This window comes from Chiroxiphia lanceolata, chromosome 1 (assembly GCF_009829145.1).
Source record: "Chiroxiphia lanceolata isolate bChiLan1 chromosome 1, bChiLan1.pri, whole genome shotgun sequence".
Taxonomy (NCBI): domain Eukaryota; kingdom Metazoa; phylum Chordata; class Aves; order Passeriformes; family Pipridae; genus Chiroxiphia; species Chiroxiphia lanceolata.
Window position 1 is genome coordinate 111,492,318 of NC_045637.1, and position 13,883 is coordinate 111,506,200.

Genomic DNA, 13,883 nt, shown 5'->3' on the forward strand with positions numbered 1-13,883 from the left:
TTTTTAATTAAAAAAAGAATCCTTAAAATTTGGTTTTTCTGATGCTGTTTATTTTTAAATAATTTAACCATTGGCACATACAATCCTCTTAATGTATTTTCTGATTATTTCAAATTTTTTGTGTATATACAAGTTGAAAGTCTGAAAGTAACATGAGAACCATTTTGTTTACTCCGTAATTGGACCTACAAAAGTATTTAATTTGCTCATAAAAGTGTATGTGGAGTTGCCTCTTGTAAAGCTGTCAGTCATGTGATAGCAGTCATGTCAGCCAAACAGTTAAGAGTCAAGATGAGCTGAGCTGTTGTAGAAATGAGTTCAGCCATTTGCCTCAGGATCTCCAGAGCCAGGTGCGTGCCTCACTTTTATTGTTCCCAACAAAATGGTGAAGTCACATAGAAATGTAAGTAACGCTTAAAATGACACTTGGATGAAGCTAACACAGACTTGGTAACACAGATTCAAGTATGAAACTTTCTAATGGTCTCATTTTTCTATTTCCCATCCCTCTTTACAGTTCATTCTGAGATCTGGTTTCTCCAAAACTGAACTCAATTAAAAAAACCAAACCAACCAAACAAAAAAAACAGTTCCATTTTACAGTATAATGCAACCCACTCAAACTCCACCTAAAACCTCCCTCACTACCTTCAGAGATGATTTTTATGTGTATAATATAACCTGATGCCAGCTGTGGAGGGAACAGATTTTGAAGTCTGTAACCATTGCTAAAGAAGTGAAACATTTTTTTCACTAAGTATTCATTCAGCTGCCCTAAGCAGCAGAAGCACCGCCACAATATTGCGCTCTCTTTACACGGTGCTCCGATACTGCTACTACCATCGTTAGCTGGTTCTGTGTTGGCTGCATCATGCTGTTTTTTGGAAAAGTTTTTTGAAGAGCCCAACCTGGAAATACCTGTATTATACTGAGAATTACCTTCTAAGGTAATTTCTGAAATTTACCTTCTGAGCCAAACTGAAATAATGATCAAGTTCTGGATCAGACGGCCACAGTAGTTAAAATATTTTAAATTGATCCTTCCAGTTCTGCAGGGTACTGGCACTGTAGGATGTAGTTTAACATGTGGTCCTTCATATAGCCCATATGATGGGAAGGGATCAGAATTACAGCTAAACTTTCAATAAACAACAAAAATATAATATTTAGATTTTAGAAGAGAGAGACAAAATCTCCTGTTCTTTCCAATGTTGCCCATAATTTTGTTATGAAAAGCATCTGCCAGCTGAAATAGTGGCATGCTAATATACAGTCTGCTAATATAATACTAACAAAAAGACTTCACCTTCTTACAATATACTCAAAACATTATCTTATAGGAGCTATTTGAGGACAAGCAGTAGTAAGACATTGATAAAAGTAAGAAAGTTTTAAAAAAATACCATCCCAGAGATATTTAAGGCAGATGAAAAGGCTTAAACGTTCTGATTACTCAGAAAAAGAAGCCACAGCACAATCCATGCAAAGAATTTAGACCAGTGAACAACAACCAAGGACGAGTGCCAGGAAAATCAGGAGCAGCAACATTGAGTGAGGCACTATCATCTGCCCTACACCTTCTCAGTCCACTCCAGCAGATTTCATCTTTCCCTTGTCCTATACTAGGTACTATTCTCATCACATGATAGGGCATATAATGTGCTATGCCTGCTTTGGTTAGTTTGTTCATCTCAGTCTTGGCCATACTGGTCAACATAACTGGTCTACTCTGGCCTCCAACCGGGAGGCCTGGAGACACACCATCTATAACGCTGCTGATGCCTTTGAGAACACACGCAGGATCACCTTTGAGGAGAAAAGGCAACGCAGAAAGAATCGTGCCTTGCAGAATTTACCACCTAAGGAGTCTTTCTGCTGTGCCTTTTGCAATCAGACATGCCTGTCTCGTATTGGCCTTTTTAGCCACCAGCGCACCTGTGACAAACGTGGGTAGAGACCTTTCCCCAATCTTCATTCGCGAAGCCCAGCCATGAAAATCATGTCCTTTTATTTTCTACTGAATATCTGGACGCTAGCAATGCTGAGAAACTAAAATTTACAGTAGCACAACTCTGTATGGTAAAGCGTGACTAGACAACAGAATATAAACAATGTAAATCTCTGTCCTTCCTGCCCCTGTAACAGTTCCACTTCTTTAGAAAGGTAAAGGTAAGCTTCACTGGAGGTAAAAAAAGAAAAAAAGTAAGAAGACTGGTCTTCTCAAAATCCATGTTGATCTGAAGTTGTACTTAATATTTATTTTTCTACATGTTTCTCATTTTGGCCATGAGTTCTTCTAGGCTTTCTTCAGACTCTGCTACCGTATCCTTCGTTATCAAATTCTCTTCCTATTAGGAACAGGAAGAAAAAGTTGGCAAAAAAATAGCAAACAACAATCCCCACACAAATTAGCTTTACTGCCTTTACAGCACACCGTTTTCCTAGAACCAGGCACTTGATTGCAAGATTAGGCCTTAAACTGCAAACTATTTCGCTCTGGAGTTAGAATGTTCTGGCCACAAGACATACAGAGTCTGTGTTTCCCAGGTATCCCAATTGCTCTTTGACTACATACAGTTTTAAAAGGTAAATATGGTAAAAATTAATTAGTCACCAAAAAGCAACTGAGAAATTCACATTTTTTTCTTTCTACCAGCCCCGAAAAGCATTTATTCTTAGCACCTCAAAACTACATTCACACCAGCTTCCATACTTAAAGAAATATATTTCACAGAAACACAAAAGTGCACTAATCAGATGTACCAAGGTCCAGTTTCACTAGGACTGTTCAAGGTGGAATTTTATTTTAGGTTTAAAGGGTACCAAACTAGCTGGTATTATAAAGTTAATCTACAGCATGTATTTCAAAAATTCATAAAGAACAAATATATTACCTTTTCTGGGATAGTATATGCTACAGTAATTCCCTCAGGAAGGTCAGGTACCGGGCCAGACGCAGCCTTCAGCTCATCTACTGAAGTTTCTGATACTAATTCGATGCCTTTGCATTAAAAGCAAACAAGAACTCCATTAAAAGGGAGAAGAAAAAGTTCTTTAATAACCAAGCTATCACAGTAAGTAAGAGGTAAGCTGCAGCTTCTTTTCCAAAACAGAGAAAAATTAAAAGCAGAAAGACCTTTGATTTCAACCACTTCCTTCCACTATCAATACAAAATATCTTCCCTTTACAATACATGAAACAGTTCTATATATGTAACTTATGGACAAGAATGGCATCTCTTCCTTGTCCTTACCATTTAAATCTTACTATGTGGACACCTCTGCCAATGGTAAGATAAGATTATTTTTTAGATCATATAATAAACAGAATGTATACCCCTGTTCTTGAAATAGTTATATAAAACACATTTACCATTCCTTAAGACAATTCCTTCTAATTTAAAGCCCTCAAAGGAATATAAAATTCCACGGGATGCCTCAGCACAGTGGTTATGGAAATGACAAATGCTCATCAGTATATTTAAAAGGAATACACAATACATCTCACATCTCTCTCATCTTCAGACCATCTTTTAAGAAAGTCTTTTACTCAAGCAGCAATTACATTTTGAGCCTAAAACCTGCACACTGCATTAAAAACACATCATCAGGTTGTGGTAAAATTATTGTCAAAGCCTGTGAAAAGCCAGCAGTAATTGCGCAGTATAAGTTACAAAAAATAGGAACTGTAAGAATTCTATGTACCCTACAGTATGTTCACCCAAATTGAATCTTGGTACTGGGAACATCATTTAGTCTCCAGTTGATGACTTACCCCAGTCATTGTCTTCGTGTACTATTTCATCTTCCTTTTCAATTACTTCTTGTTTTGGTTGTGCAGCTTCTTTTTTCTGAAGGAAAACCACAAAAAGATAAAAACCATAATAAGCAAAATATAATAGTCAAATTTCCAACAGCAGCAAAGAAGATCAAATCTAATATTCATGTTTCTTTCAATATTTAAGATAAGCAGTCACAGTTTAGAACTTTGTTAGCCATAAAAGAAGGCAGAATACCTGCTGCTTAAAAAAAACTAAACCCATTAACACTCAGAAACACAGGACTGCCAGAAAGGTTGAGCAATTATGTACAAGAAACTATTACTTAACTGAATGCAAGCCCTTCTTCCTACCCTTCGCTTTAAGATAACTCTACATACTGTATATTTAGAAACATGTGCAACCATCTCAGGACAAGGCTGCTGAAAACTGGAGTAGCAATTAATGTTTTCTTTTACTACAGATTTGTATCTTGCATTGTTCTTAAGATTTTAAGAAAGGGAAAAAAAGAAAACTAAAATCATTTTTACCTTGTAATTTTCTTGCTGTTTTCTGCAATTGTGGTCGCTACATTGTGGGTTTGGCTTCATAGACATAGTTGGGAAGAAATCCTGCATTGCATTGTAACCAAGATAATAACTCACAGTACCAAAATTTAACAGGTATCTAGAAACACAGAGAAAGAAGGAGCTTATATACATCAATTTATATTATATTTATGCAAACCTAAAACTTCAGTTGCTCAAGGAATAATTTTCCCTCATAGAACTTTTAGAATATACTCACACTACTGCAGTTGTAAAGAGTTACTGTAATTGTCTTAAATAAGCTATAGTCACCTAACAACAGCATAATTGGATCAATATAGAATCCAATTCTCTTCTGCTGTAAGTGTGTGAGGACACATCAGCTACACTCAGAAGTATGTTCAGAGTAGCATGTAAGCAGTTTCCTCCTGTGCCTTAAACCATTGCTTGAAACACTGAGGTTCCCTGTATTACAACGTGGAAGTTTTAAACACAGATCAGAACCAGTTTAATAATCTTTATTGTAGGGTCCAATTTGCAATCAAAATAAAGATTGAGATTAAGCTGCAATGTTTGCATTCTTCATTCAAGAAAAGCATCTCTCTGGACAACTGAAAATGGAGCTTTGTTGTTTATAGGCACACTTGCAAACAGTACTTTTATTCCTTGTAACTAGAAGTTTTTGGGTAATGGACAAAACCAAGCTAAGGCTAAAAACAGGTTAAATACAATCTTATTCTCAAAGATGCTTGTAAAACACTCCGTGTCATTTTGAAAATGAGCACAAAGTTCTTCAAATATTTTCCTTGCTGATACAAGCAATTCTTTTAGCAGTTGGAGTCATGAGACATTACTTTTTGAAAATACTAAAATATGTCATATTGCTTTATAACAGATTTTTACAAGCACTGTAAGGGAAATAATTTTTTCTTTGTCCATGTACAAAATTTCAAAGACAAGTCAGCACTGTGGCATTTTTTGTGTATAACTTAATGATGTCAAATCAGAGTATGTTTAAATGCAGAAGTAAGAAAAAAATGTGCATGTGTGTATGCAGTAAAAGAAATTCTTTGGAAAACCCTGAGACTGTTTCTTACCCTACTGCTATTTAAAATAGCAGTTCCAAAGTAAACACAGCAATGTTTCAAGCAGTGTATACTTCAGCACTGTCCAATCATGCCAATACCATCAGGAAACAGGCCACAGACATTTAAAAAGAACCAGACCCGTCATTATGAAAAGTTCTTTCAGGTTTTTCTTCTCTTATTGGGTTGTAAATCGAATAGCAACAACTCAGTCACTTACTTCAGAACATTTTGTACCAGCATTCCTGCCACAACACCCATAGTTGTAGGAAGACTGGCTGCACAAACTCCCTCTCGTTTCAATGTCTTCTCATCAATATTTGCAGCAACTACAAGTGGAGGAGCACACTGAAGGGAAATAAAGAAAATGAGTTTAAAAGAAGTTTTAAAGAAATCCCACAGATCACACCAAATCTTAAGCTACTGAATCAGCTGTGCCAGGATCACTCTCACTAGCCAGCTAATCTCCATATTCCCAGTCCTGCTTTAAAAGGCAAATGAGCGATTCAGCGGAGCGCTGCATACCGCGAAACAAGCGGATTCACCAGGTATGATCAGCTGTATGTGTCCCGACACTGCATTTTCACTGACTCCAGATTCCATCCAGATTTGACCAAGTTCATTGCAGGCCTTATAAACACAGAAACACACACATCAGCACTGCAAAAGTTTAATGAAAAGAAAAGAAACCCAAACAATGTGGTAAATCGAGTGTGATTAAACACATCCATCTCCCTGCTTTAAGACAAAAAGGCTATGATCAGAAGGGTCATGAAGAGATAGAAATTATTTATCAGAGTCAAAGGACAAATCAAAAATTAAAGTTGACCTCAGAAAGCTAGCCCGTTGTGCTTTCCTGAGGACCTGAGATTTTTTAACAAATACAGACATTAGTGATCCAGTTACAGCACATTACAGAATCTAATCGTACAATCTACTTTTACAGGCTTGGATACAGTGTATCTGTGTACCTTCCCTGCCTGCAATTTATGGATCCAGTCAGCTGGAGGATAACAGAAAACATACATTTGGCACATACCCTACGTTGGCTGCTACTATAAAGAAAAACAATTTGATTAGGTACACAGCATTAAGTCATTTTTAGTATACAGCATACAGAAGTCTTATGTAGTATACAAATAGCTATAGACAGTCTTTAAAAATTTTGTAAGATTTAACATACCAGCATTTAAAAATACCTTTACATAAACCAGATAATCTGGAAAGACAGAGAGAGTTTATGACACTTAACTCTTATGAACCATTAGCTGCTAGTAACTTAGAAGTCTGCAGTTATATTTGGGTTTTATAAGAACTGGGTAAAAGCTCAGATTCAGTTTCCTTAAACCAAGGAAACATTTCTTAGGAGATTCTTTTTAAATTCCTGTCTTTTCTACAGTCCCCACAGTTCCTAACATTGGTTATAGGAGAAAACAGACTTCTACAAGCTCACACCTTCGATGGCCTTACCGTGTTAATCGCCATGCGAGCTTCAAAGTTGTCTACACAGCTTAGAACAAGATCCACAGGTTTCCCTTCCTCCAGTGCACCATTACTGAAATAAGCATCACAAAGTTTGCATGAAATTGCTGGCAGAACAAAATACCAACATGGCAAGCAACATGCCTGCTTTTAGAGTACAGAAGCCCAGGGGAAGGGAATTTGTAACAAAACTTGTGCAAATGCAGAATAGCATACAACCAGCATCTCTGATCTACAGAAGAAACAACAGTTGAAGCTGGGATTTAATATATGGGCACTTTAGACTCAAAGAAGTTTTATACAGAAAACACAGTAGAAAGTATTGGAGAATTGTACCTTGGTACAACAGAACTGGCAAATGGCAAAAGCTATTTCAGACCTCCTCTGTGAAATCCACTAATAACTATTTTCTTTCTTTGTTCTATAAAGCATAACTGAAACCACTTTAGAGCAGTCAAAATATGATCTGATCTGTTTTCTATAATGAGAAAAGCCTGTAAATCCTACAGCTTTGCCTGGAAATCTAAAGATGCACCAATATAAAAGATAACTGTGTAACAGCAGAAATAAATGCCAACTCTACAGAAAACATCTAGGCAGGAATGTCTTCATATACAAATATTTCCCAGTGGTTTAAGTTATTAAATTGAAAAAAATCCCTCAACAATAAAAACGTGAGGCCGTATAGAACCACACATCAGCAGAAGTTGGCGACATGCTTTTCTTGAGAGATTTTACCTTATTCTGTCCATGAAGTGTTCAAAGTTGTCCAGTGTTGTGATGTTGTAGTTATGTACTTCAAACTGAACATCAGGATTAATATCCCTTATGGAGGAAATAATATGAGTCAATAGTCACAAATGCAATGATAATTTGCATTCTACTCTCTAACTTCGCAAGTGTTACTATGGTCTTAAGTTTCCAGCCTGAACTCAAGAATACACCCATATTTCTCCAAAATTCACAGATTAGATGAGAAAAAAACTCACAATATATTGAATTGGCATAGTTTATACCAAACTTCTGAGCAAAACTAGCTTTACTTAAAAAGTAGACTCACATAAAGGTTTTGGCCAATATGTCTTTAAAGTATCAATCATTCCCACAAATATTTTATACTCAAATTCCCCAATTAGATCATGCTCCTTTGCAAGTAATTAAGAGCGAAACATTGGTTTTCTGGAGCAGCATCCTAGGCAAATACACTTTAATACCCACTTCTCTAAGCTATACCTCAAAGTATGCTCTGCTGCTTGCACTTTACTTAATCCAGCTTGATGAGGTTGGAAGAAGAGTCTGTTCATGTTTGCCAGTTCCACTTTGTCATAGTCAAACAGAAGCAGCTACAATAAAGATTGTATTAACATGTGTGAATCTCCAAAGACACAGCAACTAGAGTCCTATGGCAAGGTATTTTAAACAACAAAACTAATTCTAAAAAAAACCCAACAAAAAACCATCCCATGCTAACAGCCCCCTACCCCTGCAGTGCCATTCAATTCACATATAAAAGGTGCCAATTTTGTAAGTGCATGAAAGACTGAATTCTAACTGCCATTCAGGAGGAACTAATTTGTTAAGTCCTGAAAACTACTCTTAATAATAAGTAATCTGTTCATTTGATCTAAACAAAGATTATTCAGCAGATTAATCTACATGAACACTATCATCTATTATCACATTCCTACTTGATATTATGTCATTAACTAAAAATGTGTCATTTATTTCACTTGTCTTGGGATGCAGTTCTTCAAAAACAATTCTCTTAAAATACCTACATAGTACATGGACATGTTGTTTATTATAAATTCTGAATCAACTGATGTTTTTTGCTATGCCTAAGATGCTGGTCTTCTGGAAATGCTCCTTCAGAGGAATAAACTTTGCAATAAAAAATTGCATCACTTCTGTATTTAAAAACTTTCCAGAGTTTTAAGAGTAAATAGTCAGGCTTTGCCTGGAAATACAAACATCTGAGCCATTCTCCAAATTCCTCCTTTAGAGAAAAATCCTATACACACTACACACACATCAAATTATTTTTAACTGCTGCTAAATTTTTAGCTCTAAGTCTGCCACATGACAAACTACCATTTGTGATAAAAATATCTGTTTGATATCCACCACGTTTCAAATTCATGAATATAAACTTCTTATTATAAGACTTAATCTTCTATGCAAGCTATCCCCTCCTTTTTCTTTGTTTTGTTCTCCTTTTGCAATAATCCAGTATGCAGGTTAGATAGATGGGCTCATATAGGAGTATGGAGATGACCAGAATCCAAACAAGGATCATCCACATGATACAAGATTTAGCCCGAAGTAAATTAATTTTACTAGTGTAAGAAAAATACAGACTCTTCATGTGCAATGTTTACACAAGTGCTTTCTTCACAACAGCTTTTTTAATTTGGGTAAAATCAACTGAATGAAATCAAATCAAACTCTTCATAAAGAGGACTGGTCCATCTACTGTAAAGAAGTAGAAGAAAAAAAAACTCTCATTACCTTACCAATGCCACACCTTGTCAACATTTCAGCAGTCACACTGCCAACTCCACCTACACCTACTACTGCAACTGTAAAGGTACGGATTTTCTGTAGAAAGAAATAAAATACAGACAAGGATATCAAAAGTGGTCCTCCCAGGGAAAGAATGCAAGTAATGTTTCATTACAGATAGACTCCTACCTCATAGTCTTTGACAATTCCCATTCTTTTTAATGCCATCAAGCGACTACGAATAAAAAAAAAGCAACATTACACAGAAAATGCTCTCTATGTTTCTAACAGCAATCTTGCTTTTCAGGTATTTAAAATCACTTTTGCTTTAAAAATAACCCCTCCAAGCACCAAACTCAAGCCTGCTGCTTTCACTGCAGTTGTGTTTGCCAGCTAGGTACAGTCTGAATGAGAGAGTAGATGCTTTCCTATTAGCAACAGAGTACTAACCCTGCAGAAACTCATGTTCTTATTCAACTGGTATTAGTAATGTCAATGAAATCAGGAGGACACATAGCTGTTTTTGTAAATTAATCCCAGATTTACAGAATGAAAGATGACACTTTTTTCGGTAATGAACCATATGGCAGCAAACTAGTGAAGACTTGCACTGTCTTCTGATCAATTTGATTATATTAACTCCAACAAAACATTCAAAAAAATAAAAAATTGACACTCTCAGGTTTTAAGGATAAATGAAAGGATTTTAAAGTAACATTTTATCCTGTTATTGCATTTTTACATTGAAAGTATCGACGAAAGTACAGATATCAACTTGTATTAAGGAAAAAAAAAAGGCATCAGATTTCCAGAAGAGAAGGGGCCCCTGGTGCTCAGTAATTCTATAAATCAAACTCTAAAATAGGTAAGTTAGGAGGAATAAGACCTCATGTTATACCAAGACCTGTCCCTTTATTAGCAACCTAGCTGAAAAACTCACAAGGTTTCCTCTCTCTCTCGTACTGTAAACCAACATAATACAATGTAGCTCTGACATACACCCCTGTCAGCCCAGGCAGGTGGGAAATCCGAGAGCATCCCTCCCCTGCTCCCCACAGAGCACCTGCCTTCAGCATTGCCCTGACACCCTCCTCGGCACACCCAGGCCCAGCCCTTAGACCCGCACCCGCCCGAGCCCCCCTCCACATGCCTCTTCCCCTTCCCCCAGACCCGCAGTTCCAACCTACGGCCCTCCCTCTTGCCCATCCTCTTCATCCTGACGGAATCCTCCGCTTCCCGGACGGCCCCTGGCCCCGGCCGCACCTGTAGGGGTTGGAGTCCGTCACCTCCGGGCTCATGGTGTCGATGCGGGTCCGCGCCGGCCGCCGCCCGCCCCGCTCCCGGGCCAGCTCCTCCTCCAGCTCCCGCACCCGCCGCTCCAGCCTCTCCAGCCGACCGGGATCCGCCATGGCAGCGACACGTCTGCCCGGCCACGGGAGCTTCCGGGAAGCGCCGGGGCGTTCCCATCCCGGGGCCGCCTCCCGACACCCGGCAGCGGGAGCAGGCGGGCTCCGGTCGCGGCTGGGGTGGGGGGTGCGCCCAGGCGGTACCTGTCTCCCGGGATCGCTGTCTCCCAGGAGAAGCCACCCAGCCCCAGCAGCCCCGGAGAGGGTCAGCGCTTTCCTTGGCGGAACGAGGCGCCTCCGGGCGGCGGCGAACGGGACGGGGTGGGACAGGACGGGGCGGGGCGGGCAGCGGCGGAGCCTCCCGGGATGGCTGCGGAGCCGGGCACCAGCGAGGTGCGGCGGCAGCACCGCTTCGACCAGGGCAGCTTGGAGCGGTACCTGAGCAGCCACCTGCGCGGCTTCCCTCGGGAGCCCGCGGGCGCGCTGGCTGTCAGGCAGTACAGGTAACTGGCGGCACAGGTGACACAGGTGACACAGGTGACGGGAGAGCCGCCGCTCTTCTGCCCCAGCGCTCCCCTCAGGGGTCAGAGCCGCCTCCGTGGCCCGGACATGGTCTGTGAGCCCGCACTGTGAGGCGAGAAGAGGGGCCGCTCTGCTCGCTGCTGCCTGGCAGGGAAGGTGGCCAGCGGTAGAGATGTCCTGGGGATGGCGGACAGCAGCCACCGAGGGAACAGCTCATCCCTTGGCCGGCTGGAGAGGCCAAAGTTTGCAGTAGCGGCGAAGGTGACCTTTGTCACAGACACTGTGTGACCGCAGCCAGCCGTCTACAGGCGGGCTGCGTGTTGGGTGGACTTCCCGCTATCCTCAGAGTACTCGCGTGATTGTTTTATTGCCTCTCAATTTATCTGCTCCATCTTTTATTACACAGCAAATAGTAATGTTCAGAAGCACATACACGGCTTAAGAATTCAATTGTAGAAGCGTTAGGCTATGGCTGGTTAAGCAAATCCATGAGAACAGGGCAAGGATGTGTTGAAATTCCCATTAACGCCCTGAGAGCAATGCCATGCGCCAGTGGGGTGCCACACCCAGGCTCCAAAGCCACTATCCCATGGAACGGTGGGTTCATTTGCATTCAGCAAATTAGTGTTGTGGCTGCGTGACTTCACATCGGGAGCTAACTATTAGAAGGTATTCTAAAAACAGGTGTTAGTTCCTCTGTAAACATGACCTAGACTACTTTATCTGCAGACCACTAAGAAACAGTAAACAATTTTTCATTGACTTCTGTTGCAAATATAAAACATCCATTGAATCCTCAGCTGTACCTTAATCCTTGTTATGTACCTCGATTGAGGAGACTTTAGGAAGGACCTTAGGAGAGTAGCTAATAGTAAAATCTGCTAAAATACTGTCAGTATTTATGCTTTTACTAGTTTGCTTGTCTTGTGGTTGCAGTTCAAGGCTTCAGCTGGTTTAAATCTCTTTTGTGCTAGGCAGAGCATTTGTCTGTGCAGTATACTTGTTAAATTGTGTTACAAACTATGCCCTAACTGCTTCAGGGAGAATGGAAATGTAATGGGAAGCGTGAGGGCAAAAGTTCGCTTGGTTTTTATTTTCTATTAGTTGTCCAGTCTTTTATTGGACTAAGTCAAAATGCATCTTAAAAATTATCCAGAATGAGGAGAGAAAGGCATGCAGGTTAGCACAGAGCCTTGAGGAAAATAAAGGTCAATGATCTTGGTTGGAAAATGATGGAAAAGGCGTTATGAAGGGTTTAACTAGGTTACCCTTTTCTTTTACACGTGTATGTGATTGAAATGTTTTATTTTCTTTGTCACTTCAGCATTCATTCTTTAAAATTTTCCTATAGGCTGTCCCTTAAGCATAGCATATGGATATCATGATCAGGGTGGCATACAGTGCAGCTTTGTACTAGAATCATCAGTAATTTAATCATAGAGTAGAATCATAGAATGGATTGGGTTGGGAGGGACCTTAAAGATCATCTATTTCCAACTCCTTGCCACAGGCAGGGACACCTTTCTCTAGGCCATATTGTTCAGAGGCCCATCCAGCCCAGCCTTGAACACTTCCAGGGATGGGGCATCCACGATTTCTCTGGGCAACCCATTCCAGGGCCTCACCACTCTCACAGTAAAGACTTTTTTTCTAATATCTAATCTAAACCTACTCTCAGTTTGAATCCATTCCCCATTGCCCTGTCACTGCATGCTCTTGTAAAAAGTTCCCCTCCAATTTGGAGAGCTTTCTTTGTGCTTACATTGTTCAAAATACAGCTCACCAAAGGACAAATACAATTATGAGCTAGTGAGAATTCTGCTCTCTTTAATTCCTCCAAATCAGAAAGCTTTGAAGTTAGTATCTACTGTGTACCTTGAATAAGTTAATGATGTCTCTTTATGGAGGAGAGGTAAATGCTACAGGAGAACAATTTGACTGTGATCTGTCCACAGTGAAAGAAGACATCTTTCTTATAAGTGGGAATAGAACCTCTGACTTTTGATTCTGTAGGCTATCACTTGCTTCCTTGTAAGACTAGATTTGAAGAAAAACCCACAACCCAAAACAACTCCTGAGAAGAACTCTTTCCTCTGTCCTACCATTTTGTTCAGGCCAAGTTGAAGTGCATTTTGCATAATTTCTGTTGAAAGTTTAGAAATTTGTTAAGTACTTGAATTTGTAATTTTAATCTCTCTCTTTGTAGCTCTGGCCAGTCAAATCCAACCTTTTACCTTCAGAAGGGTAGTCAGGCTTACGTGCTCAGGAAGAAGCCCCATGGCCCCCTTTTACCCAGCGCACACAAGGTAAGTAACGTTCCTCATCAAGCTCCAAACACATGTCCTGTGCATGATGGTCCAGCACATTGTTGAGTGTGTCCAGAAATGCAGTGAACTGCTGGATCAGTGAACTGTGTTCTGTGAACTAAACATTGTCATTTACTGTGCTCATTTATGTTTGGGAGGTTTTAATTGAACCTAAATTTCTGTGTCGTCTTCAGGTCGATAGAGAATATCATGTGCAGAAAGCCTTATTTTCGGCTGGTTTTCCGGTGCCTGAGCCCCTGTTGTATTGCAGTGACGTTTCTGTCATTGGAACAGAGTTTTATGTAATGCAGCATGTGCAGGTTGGTCCTCCAAT

General features: G+C 39.9%; 2 protein-coding genes across 3 annotated transcripts in view; one reads left to right on the plus strand and one right to left on the minus strand.

Moving 5' to 3' along the window:
* Window positions 1-39: 39 nt before the first annotated feature.
* Window positions 40-10,809, minus strand: UBA5 (ubiquitin like modifier activating enzyme 5). Of its 2 annotated transcripts, XM_032691109.1 has the most exons (12): window positions 10,639-10,809; window positions 9,565-9,610; window positions 9,382-9,471; window positions 8,107-8,216; window positions 7,612-7,698; window positions 6,862-6,946; window positions 5,917-6,021; window positions 5,612-5,739; window positions 4,310-4,445; window positions 3,776-3,851; window positions 2,895-3,001; window positions 40-2,348 (listed from the first exon to the last, which is right to left on the minus strand). In XM_032691109.1, exons 1-12 carry the CDS (start codon window positions 10,782-10,784, stop codon window positions 2,265-2,267), a joined length of 1,200 nt encoding a protein of 399 aa, XP_032547000.1. In that variant the 5' UTR covers window positions 10,785-10,809; the 3' UTR covers window positions 40-2,264. The 2 variants fall into 2 exon arrangements, with proteins under 2 accessions (XP_032547000.1, XP_032547007.1); XM_032691116.1 differs by lacking the exons at window positions 9,565-9,610; window positions 10,639-10,809 and having other exon boundaries at window positions 1,992-2,348; window positions 9,387-9,453.
* A 57-nt stretch (window positions 10,810-10,866) lies between these two features.
* The window catches only part of ACAD11 (acyl-CoA dehydrogenase family member 11), a 30,137-nt gene continuing 27,120 nt past the window's right edge, over window positions 10,867-13,883 (plus strand). The window contains exons 1-3 of the mRNA XM_032674795.1: window positions 10,867-11,224; window positions 13,450-13,549; window positions 13,744-13,869. Of these exons, the coding sequence (XP_032530686.1) occupies window positions 11,088-11,224; window positions 13,450-13,549; window positions 13,744-13,869 (363 nt within the window). The 5' untranslated portion in view covers window positions 10,867-11,087. The remainder of the gene's footprint in view (window positions 11,225-13,449; window positions 13,550-13,743; window positions 13,870-13,883) is intronic.

Bases quoted from the DNA above. Each gene is read 5' to 3' on its own strand.
- UBA5 (XM_032691109.1), bottom strand. From the start codon at position 10,784: ATGGCGGATCCCGGTCGGCTGGAGAGGCTGGAGCGGCGGGTGCGGGAG. The intron at 8,217-9,381 runs GTAATGAGAGTT...TCTTTATTGTAG, and splicing joins CAAGGTGTGGCATTGGTAAG to CTGCTTCTGTTTGACTATGA. The intron at 5,740-5,916 runs GTATGCAGCGCT...ATTTCCCTTCAG, and splicing joins GTGAATCCGCTTGTTTCGCG to TGTGCTCCTCCACTTGTAGT.